The 27,124-nt window shown below is 37.1% G+C and overlaps 1 protein-coding gene across 1 annotated transcript; it reads right to left on the bottom strand.

Moving 5' to 3' along the window:
* Positions 1 to 266: 266 nt before the first annotated feature.
* On the bottom strand, positions 267 to 13,888 carry fut10 (fucosyltransferase 10). Its single transcript, XM_007255267.4, has 4 exons — positions 13,567 to 13,888; positions 9,878 to 10,148; positions 3,517 to 4,352; positions 267 to 2,312 (listed from the first exon to the last, which is right to left on the bottom strand). Exons 1-4 carry the CDS (start codon positions 13,648 to 13,650, stop codon positions 2,088 to 2,090), a joined length of 1,416 nt encoding a protein of 471 aa, XP_007255329.3. The 5' UTR covers positions 13,651 to 13,888; the 3' UTR covers positions 267 to 2,087.
* Between the last annotated feature and the right edge of the window lie 13,236 nt (positions 13,889 to 27,124).

The raw sequence follows: 27,124 nt of genomic DNA, 5'->3' as shown, positions 1-27,124 counted from the left end.
CTGAAAGCAGTGTATAAAAGCACATAGTGACTGGTTTTCTTCCAGCTGGCTTCTTTCGGTCTTCACAAAATAACTGAACATTCATCCAAAACAAACTCATTTCATTTCTTTAAAATGTTCCATCCAATATTCACAAGGACACATCTTACTCCTCAGCACTACTTATGATCAAATCAAAGTTGCGCACAAGAAGCTTTAAAAAAAAAAAGTTTTGCCCATCAAAAGTGAAGTTACACTCTTACAAATACAGCATCCACACATTTCAGTACATATTAAAACTTTTATTAAAATGCTAAGAATTTCAGTACTGTAAATTTCATTTTAAACAAAACATTCATTGTAATACTGCTTTATGTACTAATATTTACTAAGCAGAATTCTGCCCTTAGTATAAGCTGATATACATACATACAACCCCAATTCCAAAAAAGTTGGGGTGCTGTAAAATCAAAAACATCAGATGCTGAAAGTGAAACATTAACTGAAACCAGTGTCTCAGTGGTTAGAGCAAAGGAGCATTTAAAAAAACAAAAAAGGTTTTTGGTTCAATATACAGGTTTGCTGGACTGATTGCTGCCCCCCACTCTGGGCATGTGTGCTTCTGAGTGTGCTGTTATTTAGAACTTGACATCAAAAGTTAGTGGTACTAACAAAAAAACAGCTACAATAGAGGCAAATTGCAACTAACTTCTATGATTGAATATAAAAGCGGTATTTTAGATTTTTGGTAAGTGGGGTTGTATTATAACAGATTTGAATGCTTTAGTTTTAAGGTCATATGGTTAAGTGTGTGTTTGGATGTGTTTAGAGTTTAGCCCTTTTATGTTGTGCTAGGAAGGCACAATAAACAAAAAAATCCTACCCTGAGATCAAGTTAGCAACATGCATAGATTACATATTTATTAACACAGAAGAACAAGAACACTGAGGCTAAAATACTGAAAGTCATAACAGTAAATTTTAGTAATTGTGTATAAGTATGCATACTAGTGAAATTAATTACATGATGTGCAAGTACACTGGTCAGCAAAATGTAAAATGTATCACACTAACCGGTAAAATTAAAGATATCCTTATATCTTAATCTACAATGACATCTGTTGAGAAGATTGGTACATTAGATATTAGGCAGCAAATGAACAGTCAGTTCATGAAGCTGATGTTTCAAAATCAGAACAAAATAGCAAGTGTCAAAATTTGAGTCACATTCATAAGAGCCACATTGTGACAGTTGACTGGATCACTGGAAGGTTCAGAGCACCTCCAAAACATCAGGCAGGTCTAGTGGGTTTTTTTCTGGTATGCAGTGGTCAGTACCAATCAAACATGCTCCAAGTGGTGATGGATATCTTAGGCTCACTGGTGCAGTCCATGTAGGCCTTATCTTACAACTTACAGAACCTAAAGGATCTGCTGCTACCATAGGTCTTGTTGCCAGACTCTACTGGACAACTTTAGATGTTTAACAGTTTAAAAGTTTAACATTATTATTTAACCCTAATTTATTTATGTGTTATTTAAACCCCAATGGTGTCAATAGAGTAATCACTCTTGAAAAACCTGCTATTTTTATGACTGAAGTTGTTTACAAGATACCCCAAACCAAGACAACGTGTATTCCATGAATCCAGGGCACTTCCAAGAATCAAATCCAGCTTTTTTTCCCACATTGTGTTAAAGTGAAAATTGCAGGAACAAAAAATAGAAAAAAGATTAATATCTAATATCTAATATCTTTTCTCTAAAATACTGTATAAGCAGCAGGACATTATTGTATATAGTCCACATTCCTGTAGAGATATATCAGCCCAGCAAAATATCACATGCCTACAGCTTGTGTAAAATTCAATCTGATACAGATTTCAAGAAACAGAAAGAAAGAAAAAGAGAACATCACAGCCATCTGTGTAACTGTAACCAAGGCTTTGTATCAGTCTACCTCAAAAGGCATCTCTGTGCAGTAACATTACAGTAAACCTGAATAAACTAAACACTGATTGCATTAAGCTATGTACACCTCACTTAAGGTATCCAAACTTTTAAATCTATACCAAATGTTTTAATCTATAAAACAAGAGCATGCACATTCAGTCAGTGAAGACCTCCCTCCAGAACTGTGTGAGGGTGAAGTTAGTGTTCCTCAGGACGAGCCGTCTCAGAGCTCGGGCTTCCTTCTCAGACTGAGCGTAACTCGCTCTCCAGATACGCCGCAGAGACGTGCTGTTCGGAGGAGCTGCAGAAAAGTCAAAGAGCCTCGGCGGTGGGCACTTCAGGTGGTCCGCTTCAGCCTGCCACAGTCGGGGAGGCAGACCCTGAGAGAGACAGAGAGAAAGACATAAAGAGAGTGATAGAAGTAGACATATATTCATACATATAAATATATATAAACAGAGAGAGAGAAAAAGGAAGATAAGAGTAAACAATGAAGGAGAGACAGAGAGAGAATAGAGAGCAATAAAGAGAGAATGAGACATGTAAAACAAAAGAAATGTGATGACATGGCAACAGCAGGGGTGCTGGCATGTAAGCAATACAGTGAGAAGAACATCAAAGCCATGATCTAGGATTTCTAAAGCTGTTGCTATCTTTAGGATGTAATGATTATTAATAATTATTGTCTTAACTAGTGCCAATTATATTATATTATTTTTTCGCACTATAAGGTGCACTATCAATGAATGTCTATTTTTTATGGTCTATTTTTATACATAAAGCGCACTGAATTATAAGGCGATTTTAAGCAACACTATACGGAACTTCTAATTCAGAAGGTCTCATCGGTGGGGGGTGACTAAGTAAGTTAAGTTAGTTAAGCTAAGTAAACAAAACTGTAATAAAAAAGACTTTCTTTGAAATTCAAACGAGCACTGGATGTTAGTCTATACAGATTTCTCTCCTGAAAACTGTTTATCCGTTTATTTACAGTAAGCTTAGATTTCCGAACTTCTCCAGCACCAAGGAGCATTAGTGGCTAATCGCTAGCTGAGTAACCATGAGTGTTCTGGTAAGCCAGGGCAATATTAGTTAGCGGCTCGTCCCACGTAGCTTGTTTTAACACGGTAAACACGCAGGCTACAGTCTGATATACTCTCCTCTTAAAAGCGAAAGAGCTAGCGTGGTTAGTGGGTAATGCTAATGCTGCTCCAGCAGTGCTGGCCAGGGGTTAGGAGCAGGCTACAGGCCGATAATACTCACCTTTGAATGGGGAAACAGTGTTTAGTGGCTAATGCTAATGCTACTCCAGAGCCGGTGCTGGAGAACTAAACTGAAACTCCTTTAATAACCCTGTACTTCAGCAGAGTGGCTTTACTGCTCCTTAGAACCTGACTGGTGAAATTCATACATACGGCGCACTGGATTATAAAGCGCACTGACAATTAAAGGATTTTAAGTGCGGATTATAGTGCAAACAATACGGTAATAGGTGAGACTTCCTGTAGTAAGTACTGTTAATTAATGTACTCCTATTGTAAAGCATTGCCACTATTTTTATAAATCTACACAATAAATGATTACCTCTTTTTGTCTGTTGATGTTCTCCCAGACCCGGTTACACACCATGCACTCAAAGACATCTATGAAGTTATCCTGGGTGATATCCTGGACTCCCCAGCTACGCTCCTTCAGTTCTTTAACTAGTCTCTGATTTGAGATTTCTTGCTTCATCTTCCAGTCTAGATATGTTAAATACTCCCAGTCGTTTTTATCCAGTCTCTTTAAATACTGGGCCAGTTTCTCTGGAGGTTCATTGGGGTCAACCACGATTGCACTCCTGTTACTGGGGAGCCACATGTGCACATTCGGGGCTCCGTAGTACACAGGAACCACTCCCAGTTTGAGCGGCCGCCACAGTTTCTCTGTAATGTAGTCGTCACAGATGGCATTCTCGAAAGCCAGGATGAACTTATACTGGGCCAGGATCTGGTAAAAGCTCTGTTCCTCCATAGCTGTAGAGTCTCTGAGGTGTGGGGGCAGATCCTTGTTGTTGAGGCACTGCCCATAGCTGTCCACTTGGATGTGCTTCATAAGCTCCTGAACGTAGACGTCTCTATCTGATGGAGGGTCACAGTCGGACTGGACGTAGACCACGGGAGCCAGAGTGTGTCTCAGGTGGTTCTTCTGAGCGAGGGGCAGCAGGTATGTGTGGGAGGTCAGCACTCGGAGGCTCTCCAGGTGCTGGGTGGTCAGGGGGAGGTGGGAGTGGCGGCTAAAGGTGGCAGTGTGGTTGAAAAGTGTGATAACCGGCTCGTGAAAGAGCTTGTAGTTGTTCTTGGGCGACTCTTCGTGGAACAGAGCCCACTGATGATGCTCCTTCCTTGGAAGAGGGAGGCTCTCGACGTTAAGGTCCGTACCTTAAAGGAGGGACCAGAGCAACAAAATGTACTGTTCAGTATATCAGTTAGAACAGCAATTATCAGCTCTTCAAAGAACAAATCACTTCTTAAATAAAATAGTTAAAACATATATACAGACAACTAATGAATATCTTGTAATATATTGTAGGTTCTCTTTTGGCCATGCTGACCACTTTGCACAGTGTAGATCATTTCACACAATTATAGACAGCTCTGGAAAAAAGAAACTCTGGAATATAATCAAGAGGAAGATGGATGATCACAACCATCAATCCAAGCTGAACTGCTTGAATTTGTGCACCAGGAGTGGCATTAAATTATCCAAAAGCAATGTGTAAGACTGGTGGAGGAGAACATGCCAAGATGCATGAAAAATGTGAACAAAAACCAGGGTTATTCCACCAAATATTGATCGTAAAACTTTATGAAAATTAACTTGGGGAGTATTATATAAATATACTATAATATAAAAAAGATTAAATCCCAGCATTGCCTAAGCATTGCCAGTCAGTTCTGCCTTTACGGTTGCTTCATCAGGGAATGTCAAGTCATTACATTGATCTGTTACACTCATCTCTGTGCTGACCTTACTTACGCAGCGTAAATGTGCTTTATCAATACAATTCAATAAGAATAAATCTTTAACAGCCAACCTCCATGTACCACATTTGCCTTCATTACAGTAGGCAAAAACTATATGGCTCCTATGGAAACACTTAGTAAGTAATACTATTCTCTTTAACTCTCCAGACACGTCCCTCTGTGTGGGGTCTCATTCAGAGGAAAAGTCATTTGTATTAGCCGAGCTGTAATAGTGTCACTTATCTATTTCTGGACTTGAACAGAGGACACCGCATTAGGTTAGTTAGCTTGCAGCAGGCATCCACAGTGGATTGACGAGTGGCTCTTATCACTGTAATTGGGCCTGAACTTCCTCCCGGTGATCAGAATCACTTGAATGACGCAGAGCACTATTCTGCTTTATCTGTGATTCAGGAGAGGTGTTGGGCTGTATAGAGGAAAACAATTGTAAAGAAAGCCAGGATGTTTTCATTTTAAAACAACAAACAGCATTTAAACCTTGGGAGGTGCAGCTGTTACATGTTTGGATGATGGTTTTCTGAAACCTCCAAAAACAATATGCTTTATCTGGACTGGGTGAAGAGAGCTGGTTCTTGTAATGCAATAATATATAAAGTCCAGAGCAAAGCAAAAAACTGAAAACCTCTGGAATATAATTAAGAGGAAGATGAATTATCACAAGCCATCAAACCAAACTGAACTGCTTGAATTTCTGCGCCAGGAGTGGCATACAGTTATCCAAAACAGCGTGTAAGACTGGTGGAGGAGAAGATGCCAAGATAATTGAAAACTGCGATTAAAAACCAGGGTTATACCACCAAATATTGATTTCTGAACTCTTAAAACTTTATGAATATTAACTTGTTTTCTTTGCATTATTTGAGGTCTGAAAGTTATTTCAGGCATTTTTAATTTTCTGCAAATAAATGCTCTAAATGAGATTTTTTTATTTGGAATTTGGGAGAAATGCTGTCTGTAGTTTATGAAATAAAACACAAAAATATTTAATTTTACTCAAAAATATACCTATAAATAGCAAAATCAGAGAAACTGATTCAGAAACTTAAGTGATTTAATTAATTAAATAGTATTTGTTTTCAGAGCTGTAAATCAAGATTAATGGTTAACCAACCTAATTAAGGGCCCAACAGTGGCAGCACAGTGGATAAGGTATCAATAAGGAAACCTACAACTGTGTGATAAACAACCGAGAACTTGAACCACTCATCTGATTATACAGAATTATAAAGCATGTTTTCATTTGTATTTGTCTGCTTGTTGCACTACTGAATTTTAAGCCTGGAGCAAGCCAGGAGCAATGTGTTTATTCATTATTTTAATGTTGTTGTTTTTTCCTTCCCCACAGTTGACCAGTTTTAACTCAATTATCAAATAAAAATCTTTCAGAATGCTCATCCCAACTGCTTCATAATATAAAGTACATAAACATTTACTGCCAAAACTCAGTAGAAACTTATTAGCTTCTATTATAAGTGAAGATTCGTCAGAATTATGATAGTTGAAAATCGACTATACACTAAAGATGTGGGAGAAATCTAGATTTTAAAAATTCTGTAAAGTAAACTGACCTTTTAATAGTGTGACTATATATGTGCACACATTTCAGCATTCTGTATTCTGCTGAGAGGTGTATTAATCTGAATTACACTCCTGACAAAGTGTAATGGTTTAACTCACGCACCCCCTCCACCCCTCCAGTCCGCAACGTGAGATAATTAGTTGATTCAAGGGTTTCAGTTCTCAGCTTAAGGCCGAGATTGCAAAGGCTGCAGCCCTGAAAGCTGCAGGGTCAGCCAAACCAGGATTAACTTTCCTGCTGGAGGCCAAAGACTTCCCACTAAAACCACCACAGAGACACTGGGAAGCAAATGAGCTGAGAGGATTGTGATGAACGTTGCAGAATATAAGAAGTCATTTCGCAGTCTAAACGCTCAGGAGAAAATATTCAAAAGATGTTTATGAATGACTAAGAGAAGGAAATTATTAAATTAATATGTATTTCCATATCAGTAAACACGTCTGCACAAACAGAATGCCAGCAGCTGGGCTGAGCTCTATGTACGATACACTTCCTAAAACCTGCATTTATTTCATTCTTTTTTTAGGAGGAAGAATAACTTCTATTAATCTTTTCATAAAAACAAGGCACAAGCAACATCACCAGGTGTTTATGTATAATTATTTCACTAACCTGATATTAAATGAGAAATTTGGTGTGAGGATATATACTGTTGGCAGGATATTTATGTTTTTTTTAAAACTACCATTAATCCAATTCCTACCAGCACAACACACATTAACATACACTGCCTGGCCAAAACAAAATCGGCACCTGGATTTAAGTAAATAAATGATGTGGGGTTGATGCTGCAGTTGGTCTGCAGGTCTGGGTTCAGCAACAGTATGTGCTGAAAGAATGAGGTCAGCTGACTACCTAAATATACTGAATATAAACCAGGTTATTCCATCAATGGATTTTTCTTCCCTGATGGCACGGCCATATTCCAAGATGACATTGTCAGGATTCATGGAGCTGGAATTGTGAAAGAGTGATTCAGGGAGCATGAGTCCAGACCTTAACCTCATTGAGAATCTTTGGGATGTTCTGGAGAAGAGCTGCTTTGTGCAGTGGTCAGACTCTGCCATCATCAATGCTGCTGCAAGATCTTGGTAAAAAAATTGCAACACTGGATTGAAATAAATCTTGTAACATTGCAGAAGCTTATTGAAACAAGACGGTCCAACAATCTTTTTTTGTGCCAACTTTTTGGCCATGCAGTGTATCACCACCATGTCATGTCACTGCAGTGCTGAGAATGACCCACCACCCAAATAAAATAATAGCTGCTCTGTGGAGGTTTTCCTGTGGTGTTCTGACCACTTAATAAAGTACAGGGTAAAATTAGGATTATAGATAGATAGTCTTTATTGTCCCCAACGGGAAATTTGTTTTCACTGTCAGTACATAGCCTCCGAAACACAGATACATGTATAAATACACTTAACACAAACATTCCATCCCGTCCCCACCAACCTCCACCATCCCCACATACAGTCCAAAACACACATATATAATCAGGTAGACTCCAAACAAAGTGAGTAAGTTCAACAATTCACCGCCGCGCACTTTCGTTTAGGGTGGATATCGCAAAGGGCACAAAGCTTTTCCCAAAGCGTGCCCGTTTCCATACCAATGTTCTGTATCTACGCCCTGATGGGAGCAGAATAAAAAAGGGGTTTAAAGGGTGGCTGGGATCCTGTGCAATAATTTGTGCTCTATTTCTAGTGAGTTTAGTGTTCTGATCTGATAGGTTGGGAGTTTGTAGGCCTATTATCTTGGATGCAGTATTAGTGATGCGTATAAGTTTGTTCCTATTGGCAGCAGTTAACATGTTGAAAAAGCAAGGTAGACAGTAAATGAGAATAGGCTGAACTATACTCTTGTACAGGAGGAGTAAGTGACGGGGGGCAACAAAAAGTGCTTTAAGCTTACGAATGGCTGAAAGTCTTTGTTGGCTGCGTTTGTGAATCGCAATGTATAAAGTATGCAGAGAATATATATATATATATATTCTTATATATATATATATATATATATATATATATATATATATATATATATATATATATATATATATATATATATATCTCGCATCCACTATATTGAGCTCATACTGATACATACTGATATGTACTTTTATGTCCTAAATATAACTGGACATGCTGCAGCCCCTTGAATTTACTCTGCATTCACTTTCCAGTCTGTGATCTGCTACATTTTAACAGTGATATTTTTGTAATTCTCCAAACTGTATGCTCCTCAGATGTGTGTCTTCTTCTTTGCAGCCTCACTGTTGATTCAGTTGTGCACAGTGTGAATCTGTCAGTCATGTCAATCTGCCAACTGCACCAGGTGGCAGCACATAGAAAAACAATGTGATTCAAAGCCCCCTGTGGGCTAAATGTTTACAAAAGTTGCAAGTTATTATATTACATTTCAACCCTCAACCTTCTCAGATCAACAAAATAAACTGCCTAAAATATATTATACTCAAGAAACCCTTGAATGCCAACAAAGAAACAAGAAGACTGTAGGAAGACAGTCAAGTACTTAGAGCTTGAAAGTTCTACAGTGGTGTAGGTTGTTAACAATGGCAGTTCAGGGGAACTGTGGAGGTCTAAATCTAGAAGACCAAAGCTGTTTATACTCAATGAAATGCAATTTGACCAAGGAAGCCAAACTTTTGAATAAGACTGTATACATGCATATGTTCTTGGATCAGCATTGACATAAAAACATGAAACTATCAGATACTGAGTGTCAATTTAAAACTACAAAGTAATAAGAGATGACTGTTGCCACACTGTTTTTAGTTATTTTTTCTAAGTAAGATTAGTTGCTTAATTTCACAAAATAAAAAACACAAATCCAGGAATTAAGTAAATGTAAGAGATATTAAATGAAATACCTTGAATGGAAATCTGAAAAGTCTTTTTAAGACCTTAAATTTACGCTTTCGCATTTCTGCCTAAGACTTTTTAAAACCCTACGGGAACCCTGGAAATAGTGCAATAAGACCTTAATAGTTTAAAATGGTGCATTAATTTCCCTTTCGGTGTCTATTCCATGCAAAATGGAATTAGAATAAGCACACATCATTGAAAAGTTGTCAATTTATACATTATATGACACCATTATGTGTACCATAATGGCAATTGACTGATAGTATACTGATAGTTTATGTTGGTGCAATTTGTTTTCTCTAACTTGGTAGGAAAACTAAATATCATAGAAATAGTACTGCAACATTATATTTTTGCTTCTCTCACATCCCCATCTGCTTAATAAGATAATGACTAAAAAGCAGTAAGAATAACGCATGTTTCTGAGGTGCAGGCACAGGCCTAATGTGACTCACCATAAAACAGGAAGGCGTGAGTAGAAGGGTGAGCATGATGGGATTTATTGATGGTGAAAAAACATCTGTTACTGCCACACTCCCCAAGCCGTCCCAGCTCACCAGTCAGTGGGGACCACCACACTATAAAGGGGTACCAGTCTTCTGAAGCAGCAGATATCTTGTCCTCAGTGAGCAAACTGCTGTCCGGCTGGATCTGTGTTAACTCTTGTCTTCCCTTCAGGGGGAGTCTGTGAGCCTTCTGCTCAAACTGGCCCAGTTCCTCTACGACCTGAATGGATAAATAAGACCCATAAAATATGATAAAAGACACTTGGCAAAAAGATGATCATGTCAGACTTTGTAATAACTTTTGAATTCATGTACAGCATTATACAGTTTGGTGGAAGCAGATATGGACATGATGTGCAGACAAACAACTGGACATCAACAGCCTACATTCTCATGCTTCATAAAGACATAAAACGGTTCATATAAGACCTGTCACAACAATTACATGATAAACTGTACAATAAATAGACATGACCTCAATAATAGTTTTTACTTATTTATATGAATATAAATAAGCCATATAAATAATATTATTATTATTTATATTAATAAGCCAGTATTGTCTTTATTCAAAACCTAATTATTTATGTATATACTCTTTCATTTCCAATGACTGAATATTCTTATTACCATAATAATTTAAAAATCCTTTATAAAAAGATGTAATTGCATTATTTAGTTTTAAATTACCAGTACACTGTCATGGCAAAAATGATCTTAAAATTATAATAATATTGTTTATTGCAATTATTTCTATTTCTATCATCCAGAGTCAGATAAAAACAGTTATGACAGGTCTAGTTCATACAAGGCTAATTCAGTTAGCATGGGGAAATCTGCATGTCTAATTTAGATGTAAATAAAAGTGAAATGTAAAAAGCCTGAAATTTGTTTAAGTTGTAGGGTTGTGCCATGTTAGATTGTATGCAAAAATATAGTCAAAAATTCTGACAAAATAAAAAAAGTCCATATTGTGATGTGATATTATTAAAAACAAGAATATTTACTGTATTTACTTTTAAATATTTGTTTGTTTGTTTGTTTGTTTATATACATGCACAAAATAGGTTAAACTTTAGTTTTGTGGTAGATTTTTGTTGCTACATTACTTTATTCTTTGTTGTATTTTTTTTATTTTATACAAAATCAGCATCTTAGCTACTGTTTTTGAAACGTTTATGACATTGACGTTTATGACAATGTTTTGGATTTTTTTGTCATGTATGATAATCTAATTATTTAACATTATATTTAACTTTTAAATAAATTAAAGTTCAATGTTTATTTTGTCATGGTAGTTTATTCTTGAAAAAAATTGTCATATCGCCAAGAATATTGTTATTGCAAAAAATACCCTTTGGTGGAAGCAGGTATGGACATGTGGACATGATGTGCAGACAAACAACTGGACATCAACAGTCTACATTCTCATGCTTCATAAAGACATAAACCCATAAACCCAAATAAAACAATTCATATAATACCTGAAATACTGGATGTTGTATATTAGCCCCAGAATAAAGGAAAAGGCAGAAGGTAGGAGGTCAGTTCATCATGAAAGGAAATGGTAATTAGCAAATGACAAAAACACAGAAAAAGTAATGGCCTCTTTAAATCGTATCTGTAAAGGGCCACTGTGGCAGCAGGTTTTCAGCAGAACCACACCCTGTAAGGTAACCACTTGTATGAAGGCTGAGACTAGCTGATTAAAACAGCATTACTGGTCTAATGAATAGTGATTAAGCTGAAGTGTTATAAGTGTTATAGATTAAGTGTTATAGATTATGGGAAGGTGATGAGGTGATGTTTGTTATGGTTAGAGGGAAAGATAAGGAATACCAGTAAGGAGGAAAGGGAAAAGGTTGCATCCCAGAATTAGTCAGTAAACCCTGGAAGATCATTACTGGACCAGTGCACAGCTGTGCCTGCAAAGCACGAAAGCAAGAAAACATGATGCATAACACAGCAGAGAAGAGTAGATACTGATACTATTCTAAAACATGGGGATCTGTATCTACTGTTCGTGGCAAGTCAGCAGATGGGGGAGATGTAAGCACTTTCACGTAAGGAGTATTGTGCTTCTATGGCACTGAAGCATGAACTACCTTGTTTGTGTTTTGCAATTTATTTAGCACAAGCCAAAACTAGCGTGTGGTAAACACTAAGCGTAAATTAGATAGATAGATAGATAGATAGATAGATAGAACTCAGAAAATTTGATTATTATATAAGACCAATTGGTAAGTTTGGCAGTGTGCAAAGTCCTGCTGGAAAATGAAATCTGCAACTACATAAAAGTAGGATTTTCCAGGAAAACACTGCATTAACTTGATATAACACAGTGGACCAACACCAGCAGATGACATGTCTCTCCAAACCATCACTGATTGTGAAAACTTCACACTAGACCTCAAGCATCTTAAACTGTGTGTCTCTCCACTCTTCCTCCAGAGTCTCTTTTCCCTTTATTTTCCAAATGAAATGCAAAATTTACTGATGAGTAATGGTGATAGTTTGGTGAGCCATGTCACCTGCTGGTGTTCGTCCACTGTGTTATAACAAGTCCAAAGTCAGTGCGGTGTTTTCCCGGAAAATTTTACACCACTTCATGCTTCCCTCTGCTGACATTTCATTTTCCATCGGATTTCATTTTCCATCAGGACTTGGCACACTGTCCACACCAGAGACTGTAAAAAAAGATGGATGCTGTGTCGCCGTTCCCATTCATTTAATGAAAATGAAGCCAAAATCTATCGCCACGTTGGCGATCCTGAAACCCGAGTCTGCGCAGTAGAGACCAGAGGAGGGATTAAGACTGTGGAGAGACAGCCTACTCATTTACATAAACCCGCCCCTGAGGGCTGCCTCAACAGAGCTCACACGGTCTATGGTCCCACCCATACAGTCATTGCCCAGATAGCAAAAGTGATCTGGCCCAGATCCGGCACAATTCAAAACGGATCTGGCCCAGTGTCCTTTTGCACAGTGGGTGGTCCCACCTCGGCTAGGTGTAACCCAGTCCTTTCACAATAGCCACACCTTTTTGAATAGAACTGAATCACGTTTTAAAAAACGAATACTGTGGGGATATAAAAAATGACAATATAAGCAGAGGTTACACTAGCTGTAGCATTTAAATAATGGAGGTAGAATTACAGCATATTAGAAAAAAAACGTGATTGAAAGTTGTCTGTTTTGCCATTGAAACCTATGGGGATGGGTGGGGTTACACAGCTTTCTGCAGCCGACCAGCAGGGGGCGCCCGACCTGTGGTGGCTTCACTTTTGAGAGACGATGCTCTGCCCAGCTATACACAGTCTATGGTCCACACTGCCAAAAGTTTCAGTTGGTCTTGTATAATATCCTAATTTTCTGAGACACTGACTTTTGGGTTTTCATTAATAATTAATAAACATTCAAAATATACCACTGTATATGTATATAACATGAGCCTTACATTTTATTCTAATAAATTTTTTGAGATGCACTAGTAAAATGCTTCCTGCTGCAGATTTTGAGTTGCAGTAACTGGGAATGTGGGTGTGGACAACTAATAACGGTCCTTTTAACCCCTTAAACTCAATCCAGAGAAGAAGTAAGAGAGTTTATCGCCCTGCAGCGTGCAGTGCTGTAGTTACCTGAAGAGTTATGATTAGGAAAACTGCCGCTGACCCACAGAGACACACAGCGAACAGTCTCCTAACAGAAAGAAGTCTCGCCATGTCAGCAGTCCTGCGCGGATGAATACAGTCAGAGCGATGCGTCTCATGATTCACTTCAGCTGCGGAGAAATAATAAATATCACACCAGAGGACAGGATTTAACTGTATAACCCTTATATTCCTGGCAGTGTCCAGTTCAGAGTGCAGTGTTTGGATGCAGTCCGGCCATTTTTCTCACTGTGCCTCCAAACTTCCTGCTCGGGGGGCGGCATTGTTCGGAAAACTCTCCGCTGAACAATACAGTCCCGCCGCCAGAGGGCGGAGCCACTGGGGCACGTCTCAACACAGCGAGACGCCCCCTGCTCCCTTACTGCCTAGGTAGGAAGTGTACAGAGGGTTTTGCTCATTACCCAGTAATCTAAATCTACAGGTGCATCTAAAAAAAAAAAAAGAATATCATTATATATTATATATAAGTTACTTTATGTCAGTAATTCAGTTCAAAATGTGAAGCTCATATATTATATAGATGCATTACACACAGAGTGATCTATTTTAAGCGTTTATATATTTTATTGTTAATGATTATGGTTCACAGTTAATAAAACCTCTAAAAACTGTGTCTCAGAAAATTTGATTATTAGAATATTATATAAAGCCAACTGGTATTTTTGGCAGTGTGGGCAGTGTGCCAAGTCCTGCTGGAAAATGAAATCCAGCAGAAGGAAGCATAAAATGATTTTCCAGGAAAACACTGCACTGACTTTGGACTTGATAAAACACAGTGGATCAACACCAGCAGATGACATGACTCTCCAAACCATCACTGACCATCAGTAAATATTGCATTTCATTTTTCAGAAAGACTTGGCACACTGCCTACACTGCCAAAAGTACCAATTGTTCTCATATAATGTTCTAATTTTTAGAGACACTGATTTTTGGATTTTCATTAGCCATAATCATTAACAATAAATTAAACAAATAAAGATAGTTTCACATTTTGAACTGAATTACTGAAATAAAGTAACTTTTCAATGATATTAAAATTATTTGAGGTGCAGTAATAGGTGAGCCATTTCCTAGACAGAGATTTAAAGGAGAAATCTGGTGTGAAATGGATTTGGGGTGTAGAGACAAAGTATAATGAGTATAGCGTTGCTCATGCAAAAAAAAAATATCACTTTAAAAGTGCACAGATAGTATATTTAAAAAACACTATTTATACACACAGTGCTTTCAGCTAGTTCTCCGGGCTCTGCCAACTTTAAATTAAGTCAAGATAATCACAGATGAGCACAAACAAACAGGATAGTATAGAGGAACAGCAAAATTAATTCAGTGAAAAATGCATGAATTCCAGCTGTTGCTGAAAATATATGTATTTACACAAGCCAAAAAAAAAGGAATCAGAAGTTTGCACTTATGAGTTCTGATTAGAGTTTTGTCTGTTGTTGGTTTTTTTAGGAAACAGAGAGCAAGTATATTTAAAATTACGTGCAAAGAATAAACTAATTATTTCTCTAAATGAAACAATAATTTTATAGCATCATCCAAATGTTTACAAACAGTATTACAGAATTAAAGTACATAATAAAACACTTAATATTCAGGAGCCTTTTTTGGTTGGTCTCACCACAGAGTGAGAGCGTTTCCTGCAGGACTCTTTTCTAAAGATCTAAATTGATCTGAATCTTATTGAGTTTGTCTCTGAAATGGATAAAAGCTGTGCGACTTAAATAATAAAAGACGAATGCCCGTGACCTGAGATGACTGCCAAACAGGCAGTACAGCCAGTCCCTCCTGCCAGCGGCTAAAAGCTCAGAGTTATGGTGATCTGACAGGCCTGTGAGAATGGACTTCATTTTAATATGACAGCTTTAAAGCTGATGTTAAAGCTCCAGGGCTACTCATCCAAATGACTCCGACAGAATCTCTCAAACTGCTGAAGGGATAAGACACCTTTCCCCTACAAAACTGTGTGTGATGTAGCCCTGCGTTTGTTTCAGAACGTGATGTTCTGTCCTTCAAATATGTGGCTCATTGTAGAATTAGGGGCAGTACATTTTGCATCTACCAGATGAACTTGTTATTTTAAAAATAATAATAATATTTGTTTGGAATAATAATGGTACTTCTTTTGTACTAGTGAATTACCACTATTAAAAATGCTTAGTGTATTTTTTAGACTTATTATGATATTATGACTCACAGCCAAATGTTTTGTACTCTCTCTGACTCCGGCTGCTGATGACAAGCAGCATGATCTGAGACTCGAACTGGCGATTCTTGGCTCTTAGTGGCAGGGAATCAGTCAGAACCCCAGCACAGTGTTTTTTTTCATTTGTATTTCATATCTGTTCAGCTGTTCATGTGATTTTTCGAATGCTCTGATAAGTACGACTATCTCTCAGAATCAATGTGAGTGTGTGTGTGTGTGTGTGTGGCCTGTGTCTACATCAGTGGCCAGAAGGGAACACACTGACTCATACCTGGTCACCTCCATGACAACAACAAAACCCTTCATCCCTGAATCTGCTCTGCTTAATGTGTTCAAGGAGCAGTCTTTCATTTAATCTTCCATTCATTCATCAACTTCAAATTAGCTAATTTATAAGAGTCAAAACAGTGGGAAAGTGTATAAATTCAGATCTTTAAAGACAGAAAAAAGAACTTACAGTGTCTATCAGTTTTACCTCTTCATGCTCAGATCATAAACAACTACCTGTATAGAGGTTCTCTGTCCCTCGATTAATGTACACTTGTTGTTTTCTCCAAATTGGCACATTTTTACCAGTTGTAAAGTTTCCCTCACCACGTGCTCTTTAGCACATGGCTCTGTTTTGTTTCTGTATTGTCTCCACCCTTGTTGTTAGTTTTTTCAGCTGTGTCTCATTGGTTACCCAGCCCCCTGTTATCCTCCTCAGGTGTTCCTTGTCTGTCCCAGTATGTAAGCAGCCCCCTTGTGTCTGTGTCTTTGTCTGGTCTTGTGTATGTTACATGTTGGTTTGTTTATTGTCAATTTGTTAAAGTGTAGTTACTTGTGGTTCTGTTTTGTATTTACTTTACTCTCATTTCATGAAAATTACTTGTGTTTATATCTGCCAATGGTTAATCTTTGGGGATGTTTAACAATTTAAAGATGCCACATCATTAGTTTGAGTTCCTTTTTTCGTTATTCAGACATAATTTCATATTATTTTGAGAACCATTTGCAATATTTCTCATTAGTTTGAGATGCTTTTTGCTTTTGGAATAAACAAGAACATTTTTTTTTAATATGTCTGGGCTTTAGTAAAAACAGCAGGTAATTGGCCCTGTTATTTTTTCATGTCTGATCAGAAACAGAAATAAAATCACTGTGGCTCTCCAGTACAGCTGTATACGATTAGAAAATTAGCCCAGAACCCCAGGTTAATATAATCTAATCTAAATAGATTCAACCTCAGCTTGATTTGAGAACCTCTTTGACCTTTAGTCCTTCAGGAAAGAGGTTTGGCTGAAAGGCTAAAAAAGGCCACACATATCACCGTGGCTGTAATTAGCAGCCATTAGTTGAGCTACAATCTGAGGGCGGTTTGCTAATCAGCGTGAGGAGCACTTCATGGAGATGATTAGCTGCTCACAAAAAATAAACAATAATAACGAGCCATCCACTTTCCAATCCTTAATCTCAGTCTGCCTCTGATTTTCATAAATATATGTGCAGTGTGCAGGGCTTACTGCTGATTTCTTCAGTTTAATTAATTTCTTAAGCAGTCACTTTATGAGAAAATTATACTTCATATTATTTAATTAAAGAATGGACAATATTTTTTTTATTATTTAATTATTATAAAGAGCCATGTTAAATATTTGTGAAAGCAGCAACAAGTGCCTGTTCAATTGTTAATTAATTAGTTAAAGTATTAAGACTACAGTTAAATACAGTTAAATGATAAACTGCATAATACAGATTAGATCCTATTACAGAAAGGTTAAGGGTTAACTAATTTAGGATTTTTTTAAGGAGCGAAACCACTATATATTATTTATTATTAGTGTATTATTTATTACACATTGCATACAGCGTAATGTAGATCACTGTTTATGAGCTTGCAGTACATATAACAACCACCAGAGGTCACTTACCATCACTATAAGTTGAACCAGTTGTACAGGAAGGCTGTTCAATTAAATTAGGCAAGAAACTGGGTTCATTTTATTTTCTGCATAAAATAACAACTATAGTACCCCCTTTATAGTACATCCCCCCCCCCCCCCCCCGGTACTATAAAGACAAAAGTATTGGAACACTCATCCACTTTTTCGTCTGAAATCAAGTGCCTTATAAAATCCACTTGAAACTGTCTAGCTAAGGCTTTCTACTAGATGTGAGGATTTACTTGCATAAACTCATCTCAACGCTTCAGAAAGTCATGTACTGGTGGTGCAGAATTATTCCAGAGAACACCGTTCTTTCACTGGTCCACAGTTCAATGCTGAAGAACCCCAATAGATCCATACCTGGCATTAATTAGGCTTGGTGCCAACAGGTTCATGTTCATCAGCTGCACAGTGCGCTTTTTATAAAGAGGTTCTTCCATCTGACCTTATTTACAGAATGTAGGAGTGCTGGTTTAGTGCTTAAGATAAAACCAGCTCCTTTTAATATAAGTGTATTATTTGCGTCCACAGCTCTGTTCTAACTATTTAACCATTCAAATGCTTAATTTAATCATTTTCATTTTCATCTCTGAGCTGTAGAACTAAAATGTTTTAAATGCAACAATATACAGAAATCAGTCTGGGCTCTTAGGGGTTTATGTCCAATCTTAGGGTTAAAGTCTTATGTAAGAATATTGGTGACGTGGCAGCTTTCAGTATTGATTGTAGAAGTTGGTCTTTATGGAGATTGAACCCAAGGAACCAATTGAAAGATTTGATTGTGTGACCTGGCATTACACATGGTGCCAGTAGGTTCATGTTCATTAGCTGCAGAGATTCCTATTTACGGAGCAATAATGTGAACTTGAGCAGATGTACCTAGTGTCCCCCAATGGTGGAACAAAGCTACCTTCTATTAGCAGAGCAGGAGCGTCCCTCACTACCTTTAATAAACTCCTGAAGACAGAGCTCTTCAAAAGAGCACTTACTCTCCTAACACCTACAACTAACTACTTCTAACCTCTTTTCCTTCTTCCCCTCCTTTCATCCTTAATCCCATTATTTTTGTAATAAAATAAAAAAAGAAAATGTGTTGCCTTGAACTTTTGTATATTTTCTCTATTGCTAAACACACATCATTAAATGTTAAGCCACGTTGGATAAAAGCATCTGTTAAATGTAATGTAAATGTGGAAAGAAAGCTCAACAAGGATACTGCACAGACACTTCTAAGTGACTTAATGATTTTTATTTTATTTTAAATCAAAAAATGTTTGTTACAAATCTAGAAATTTAATTTTTGAAATGATTGTGATGGCTGATTTCCTAAGGCAGCCTCTGCCCTTCACCAATGCAATGGTCACACAGTAATTTCCCATACAGTTCCAGTCAAATGATAGGACACCTCTTCTCAAATCAGTGTTTCCTTTTTTTACACAAATGTAATTAGGCATTAAAGTTGTACAGTAACATAGAATACACTTGAATATTAAACATTAAATAATTATAAGTAGCACATTTATCCTTAAGATCAGATCTGCACACTCTTGGTGTTTTAATCTCAGTGTCTTCATGAGGGAGAGTCACCTGGAACAGACTTCTCAGAGTCTTGAAGGAAGGAGTTCCTGGAGGTGCTGAATAATAGTTGCTGCTTTTCCTTCATGCTGTGGAGCTCCAGCTTATTTTAAATCACCTCAAATCACCATCTCTGTTCATAAAGTTTAGATCAGGCAATTGTAAAGACTAAAGCATGTAATTTTCTATTTATCCCTTGATTGTTTGTCTGTTCTTAATATTAATCTACAGTGAAAAACTAACCAAAAAACAAAGTGTAAAGACAATTCAACAAAAAATCAGCTCCAAAGCATCCTGCACAAACTTCAGGAGAAACAAACAAACAAAAAACCTTAATTCTCAACACAGTCTTTTTAAAGCCCAGGTTCCTCCCATAATTAAACTGGACCATACCATTACTGAGCTTCACAAAGCAGAGGGTCCGTTAGCAATTACCATTAATACATTAAACAAAACAACAAACAATAATTATATCCTCAATGCCTTCAGATATATATTGACACGGTTATATGACATCGTTTTACTAGTGAGTGTGTTTTATCTACAATTCAATTGATATGTCTTTATTTTACAGGTTCTACAGGTGAGATTCCCCCTCCTGGGTTAACTGTGGATTCTGCCGGCTCCTAGAAAAGGAATCACTCAGCAGCACCTTCATTCTTAAAGAAACTTCCTACAAGGTGAGAATTTAAAATCTTTTACACTTAACCCATAAGTGTCTTTAAAGTAGTGATGGCAAAAGTGGGGCTTTTTGGATATCGAATCAAATGAACCAATTGATTCGGGAAATGATTCGATCTTGTGAAACGTTTGAATCATCACACGCCACAGTGACATCTAGTGGGCAACCAGGGCCTAAATCCACAACTTTTTCTTAACAGAAACAGAAGTGATGTGTTTTTTTATGAAAAATTTAAGAAATATCCTATAGCATGTTTTGTCCCTAAATAAATTTGAGTAATGAAAACATATCATTTTGCAGAGAACAGGGTTGTTTTAACATTAACATGTATTTTTCATTATGATACACAGTCAGTGGATTTATATAGCTGACATTATTCATTTTACATCGCAAGGTAGGAAAATGCTTGTGTAACACTTTATTTATTAAACATTACAATTAATCAGTTGTTTTTATTCATTAACAGGATCTGTTCCACAGTGCTTGGGCTGCTGGGTTGCTGGAATTGAGATATATTTTTTTGTTAATTGAAACAAATGAGGAAAGACGGCAGAGTGTCTGAGCCAGTAATCCATAGGGTCTTTTTTCCTCTGGGCAGATATGAGACCAAGCATTCTGATCTCAGACCAGCTGCTTGAACTTAAGCGCGGACTAAAACGCGCGAAAAGATTCGAAACGTTTCGAGACTGCGAGACTGCTTTCCTCTTTTGATACGGACTTCGAAACAGTGTTTCGGAACACCGTGATTCAAATGAATCGATTCAGTTCGATTCCGCGTTTCGAGTTTGACATCTCTTTAAAGTCTTTACTTTAACTTTTTTTTTTTTGAAGTTACTCTTACTGAGTATCCTTAGAGCATCTCTATAGGACAGTGTGTGAATCTGTCTTTTTTTTGCAGACTGTAAAATAAGGTGCTACTAGGTTAGTGTTGGAGATACAAGTAGTTTATTTAAAGTGTTTTATTTGCTTTTACTGCTCTGTTCCAACTATTTAACCATTCAAATGCTTAAATGAATCTTTTTTAGAAATAGCTTTGACTGAATTTCTAGAACTAAATCCTAATAATAAAGTTTTTGTTACTTCATGACTATCTTAAAATATTTAGTCATGTATCAGAAGATTAATGAGCTGCTTACTGAATTTATCTAATTACATTTTTACATTGGTATCAATTATACAGATATCGGTTTGGGCTCTTGTGGGTTAGTTAAATGGGTTAAAGTTTCCAATAAGAATATTGGTGATTCATTTTTTTTTTTTTTTGGGGAGAATTAATCTAAGGATTCTGAAACAATAGTGATATCTGGTGGTTAATCAGGTATTTTACTTCAGAATGATCACAAACAGCAGATCCCTCCATTTCACAAAAGCTAATGGTTTATTCAATTATGAGCAATAAATAATAAAGCAATGCAGTGTGTTTTTTTTTCCCCCACAAAAAATAAATGCTTTAAATCTTTTAAAGTGTGGCAGTGTTGTCATGTTTATGACCAACTCAGTTCTGAAATCAGAGGTCATATTTTTAAACTCCCATTTAGAAACATTTGAGGACATACATTCTGAGCTCCGATCAGCTGCTGTGTACCAAATCACACAAAGATTCAAAACCTTTTAAAACTGTAATGTAACAAGACCTGTTTTAGGACAGTCATATAGATTTTTTTTATTTTGGTATGGAATCAGTCGAAACACTGATTTAAACTGAATTGATTCATTTGAATCAAAGTTTTGCGTTTGACATCACTGGAACTTGGGTCTTTTTACGCTTAATGTTCAGTAGTGATTGTGAAAGTGAGGCTTTTGGGAGATTAAATCAAATGAACCAACTGGTTCAGAAAAAAAGATTTGATTTTGTGAGGCATTCAAATCATCCACCAAAGTGACTTCTGTTGAGCAATCAGGTACTTTACCTGTTCAAAATGATCCCAAACAGCAGACTTTGGTCTTGTCCAGATCCTTCCACTTAACAAATAAATAAATAAATAATAAAGCAAGACGTGTGTGTTTTTTTTTCTTTTCTTTCTTCCCACAAAAACACTCAAACCCAACCCCCCACCCCCCCAAAAACACACACATTTGGGGACAACACATTAATGACCTCTAATCTGCTGCTTACAGTTGGGCACAAACCAAAATGCACAAGGATTTAAAATGCTTCAAAACTGTGACAGAAAATATGTTTTGGGACTGAGGTGGCTTTTTTCATTTTAACAGACTTGGAAGCAGTGCATCAAATCAATCAAAACCATCACTGATTGTAGAAACTTCACTCTAGACATCAAGCAGCTTGAACTGTGTGTCTCTCCACTCTTCCTCCAGACTCTGCTCCCTTGATTTCCAAAAATAAAATTCAACATTTACTGATGGTCAGAGATGGTTTGGAGAGACATGTCATCTGCTGGTGTTGATCCACTGTGTTAAATCAAGTCCAAAGTCAGTGCAGAAAAGTATTTTCCCGGAAAATCTTGCGGCACTTCATGCTTCTCTCTGCTGAGAACCTTTACGGAGATGTGGATTTCATTTTCCAGCAGGATTGTGCATACTGCCCACACACTGCCAAAAGTACCAATTGGTTGTTTACAATATTCTAATTTTCATTATGAGACATGGATTTTTGTTTTTTTATTGGCTAATCAAATCTATATAATCTATATTAATCTATATAATATGAATTTCTTTGCATTCTCAGCACTGCAGTGACTGTACTAAAGGATGGTGTTGTATTAGATGTGTGTGTTTGTACGGGTGGGTCAGGCACAGTCTGGACACAGCTGGAGAAAGAGAAGCACTACAGTCTGTAATTAGAGCTTTAAAGTGCTCCTATCTGCTCAGTGGAGCTGATGAGATGGACAGAGCATGCATAAACAAGGTGCTGGTCACAATATTGGGACTTGTGTATAACCCCAGTGCATGTGACTGTGTGTGTGCGTGTGTGTGTGTATTTTTGTGTGTGTGTATTTGAGCGTAGCACAGCATTGAAAGTCTCATTGTACAGAACGTCCCGTGATCAAAAACATCCCCCCCAGGCTTCACATTAAGCGTGTTCAGAACTATGCTCTTCTACAATAAGTGACATTCCAGCATATAAATGTCAGAGTGCTGGGAGAAGTAAGCCCACGCAGCCGTGCTCACTGACATCACTCCTCCTGTCCTTTAGCTCCTCGCTCCTTCTCCAGCTCTCCATCTCCATCATCTGAAGTGCATCGCAGCTTTCCGTTTCCAAGCAACTGTTTCTAATCGCTGTAGTCGTAGTTACGCTCACTCGCAAGGGTCATTATTAAAATACTGCGCCTTTAAAGAATGACTTAAGATAATTTTTCATTCTCTTCACTATTTATCATATTCAGAAGATGTTTCCCAGTTTATTCACTTTTTATTTTCACTTGCATGCCTGCATTTGTCCACCGTGGCATGGCATACCGCACAACAGGGTGGAAAATAGTGGTAGGCGATATGGCTCTAAAATAATATCACAATATTTCATGGTATCTTCGCGATAACGATACTCTTGGCGATATGAAAAAACTGACAATGAATTAGTTTATCCTAACTGAGAAATAAAAAAAAAAACAAGAATTTTATCAGATTTGTAACAGAAGTCAATTGTTCAGAATGACTTCTGCGTGATGATACTAGACAGATATTAAATGATACTAGACAGATATTATCTGTCTCTAGTAGATATAATGGGAAATGAGAATGGTGTAATTTTTTCTTTTTCTATACACTTTTTCTATTTCTATATAGGGGCGGGGTTATCCCAAGATGACAGGATGGACGGGAAATTTTCTATCTATTTTTACTAGTGCTGTTAATCTATTAAAACAATTACACTCATCACAACAGAATTTTGTGATTAATCACATCACGATTAATCACACCTTTTCTTTATCTTAAGATTAATCTCGTAATAATGGGTATATAAATGTAAATCTGAAAAGATTAATTAATCACACACATTAATGATTTATCTTTTCAGATTAATTAGTTGCATGCATTAATTATTCGTATGCGTTAATGCATGATCGCCTCCAGATTAATTGCACACATTAATGATTTATCCTTCTAGATAAATTGATTGCACGCATTGATGCATCACTGCTTCTAGATTAATTAATCGCACACATTAATGCATTAGCTTTCCAGATAAATTAATTGCACACATTAATGCTTTAACCTTCCAGATTAATGAATCGCACATATTTAGGCTTTAACCCTCCAGATGAATTAATCGCACACATTCATTATTCACATGTTAATGCGTCACCACTTTTAAATTAATTAATCGTGCACATTAATGCTTTAACCTTCCAGATTAATTAATCACACACATTAATGCTTTATCCTTGCTGATGAATTGATCAAATGCATTATTTATTCGCATGCGTTAATGCATCACTGATTCCAGATTAAATATTTGCATCCATCTAAAAGCTCGTTAACCTTGTTGAGCTGATCTCTGCTAATCAGGGACCCTCACTGCTGTTCCTCTTGCCAAACCCACATCTGGATGCATTATTAATCTGGAGGAGGTCAGACTGCTGTCCACCATGGGGCTCAGCGTCAGCGTCTGACCTTCAGTCCCTCAGCGTTTCCTCTTCTGAGATCTTCATTAGAGAAGCTGTGAGTCTGGAGAACAGGTCTAACCTTGCTGCACTGATTTAGCCTCCCTGACACTCCTTGCCTCTGTCACAGCCTTTTATTTCCAATCCATCACAAATCCCTGCTGTAATTCCACTTTAAAAGCTCTCACACTCCTCCTCCTCCTTCACCCTCTTACACCGCCTTCACCGCTGTGCCTCTGTTAGTGCTGTCTGAGTCCAGCTCTCCAGCTCTCCTGTTTAGACAGGACAGGCGGGTTATATATAGACAGTTTCATGCAGAACAGTGCTCGGATAAGCAGAGAATCATAATAATAATCAAAATACAAAATAAATAATTGTACAGTTTAAAATACTTATGCAATGAATGGGATTGAATGAGAGGGCACATAATTAAATAGTTTAACCTATTAACATGCCTTGATCCATATACGTGCTACAGGTGTAGGTTATACAAAACCCTTTGTTTCTGCCATAAAATAACTTCTTTACATTTTGTAATTTTGAGGTATTTGAAATCTCCTACAGGAGACTTGGAGAAGCTGCCTGTTTTCTCTCTACTCAACTTAATACTTTCAGATCAGTAACAGAAATCAACCCAAATTCTGCAGGTTTGAAAATAGATGTAAAAACTAGACAAACATAATGAAACTAATGGTTTGGAGGATATGAACTATTTGATTTGTATTCAGGAAAATATTGATTTTAAAATAAAGTTTAGAAAAGAGACAATTTTATGATATCATTCATTATACTATCATATATATAATTAGCAGATTTACTTGACTATATTTCTTCACTTTCTATTACAATTACAATTATAATTGTCAGTAATGTCAATCAAATATGAAAGCTTTTTATGTAATGCTTGAATAGAAATCCTCAAGATTTAGTGGTGTAATGTCATGCAAAAAATTAACAAAAAAAAAAACCTGGCCTGTTAAGGGGTAAATTTTTTTTAATCGCCTGACAGCATTAGTAACTTAGTACACAATTGAGTTGAACCTTAAATCTTTTAAGTTAAGGGAGAACTCTGTTGTAAAATGGACTTTTGTTGTAGTAAAACATGATAAAAAAAGTACTTATCTTTGATGAATAGCACACCTCCGTTCTCCCACAGCGTTCTGAGATCCAGAAATTTTAACAGTTTGCCCAAACACCCTTTAGACTGGGTGACACGGGGCATAATTTACCCTGATAAATCACTTTTTCCACTGTTATTTTGTTAGTTTGCTCCACACCTCCTTGCTAGAATCTGGAGAGCCCTGATGTTTAAAACGAGGCATTAATAACTAAAAAATGCACAAGAAGCTTAATAAAAACACTGTTTACATCCTATAATGGGAGCTATAGCTGACTAGCCTGTCTCCTGGCGCCAGCTGCTACGCTATACAGAGTCTAAGTATATATATGTCTATGTTATTTTCAGTACAGTGATGGCGGCGCTTAGAGCTGTAGCTCGCGTCACGGGATGTAAACAGAGTTTTTTAGAAAAGCTTCTTGTGCATTTTTTAAGTTATTATTGCCTCGTTTTAAATGTCAGGGCTCTCCAGATTCTACCAAGGAGGTGTGGAGCTACTTTGAGCTGGATAACAGTGGAAAAAGCGTTTTATCGGGGCAAATTATGCTCCGTGTCACCCAGTCTGAAGGGTGTTTTGACCAACAGTTAAAATGTCTGGATCTCAGAACGCTGTGGGAGAACGGAGGTGTGCTATTCATCAAAGATAAGTACTTTTTATTATGTTTTACTACTTTAAAAGTCCATTTTACACCAGAGTTCTCCTTTAATTCTGATTGGAAAAACACTCCATGGTGTAACACTGCAGGTATAAAGTGAAATTAAATGCAGAAACTCTTATCAGTATCTGGAAACCCAGGCCTTAATCCTGTCATACACTTCCCTAAAATATCATTTTGTTCTTCTACCTTATAACTGTAACGAGTTCTGCTCACAGCCGCTGTACAGCAGATCAGAATATCATAATAACACAATGATAAGCCAAAGCATTTAAAATTCTAAATGACTGCAGAGCAAATGTCCTTTATCATCACTTTACAGAGATATTACCACCAGCGCTGGCCACATTTCTACAGGCTGAGCTCAAAATTGATAGTGTTCCATGAAATGAGCACTCTTGGTTCTTGGTGTTGCTATGGGTTACTGGATGATGTTTTTTATCCATTCGCCTCCGTGGAATATTCAGTTGTTACCTGAGTAAGAGCATTAAATGGAGCACAAATCTTCTGATTAGTGCACTCCTCTCCAGACACCCCCACTTTCCAGGAAACACATATAAGGTATAAAGATTTTTACCGGTCAAACCTTTACATGCACCTCTTATAATTTCCTGTTCTTCTTTATTTCTTTATTTAATTAAATTTTCTACATTGTACTTAAACATTAAAGACATGACAACTATTAAGGGACACATGGAATTATGTAATAAACAGTATTAGAAAAATGTAAAAATGTGTCCTCCACATTAATCCCCTGATCTAAACCTGATGGTGGTGATTTGTGGTGATTTGG

This window comes from Astyanax mexicanus, chromosome 20, assembly GCF_023375975.1.
Source record: "Astyanax mexicanus isolate ESR-SI-001 chromosome 20, AstMex3_surface, whole genome shotgun sequence".
NCBI classification, from domain to species: domain Eukaryota; kingdom Metazoa; phylum Chordata; class Actinopteri; order Characiformes; family Acestrorhamphidae; genus Astyanax; species Astyanax mexicanus.
The sequence above is the reverse complement of the archived record's forward strand: the minus strand, read 5'-3'. Positions and strand labels throughout refer to the sequence as shown.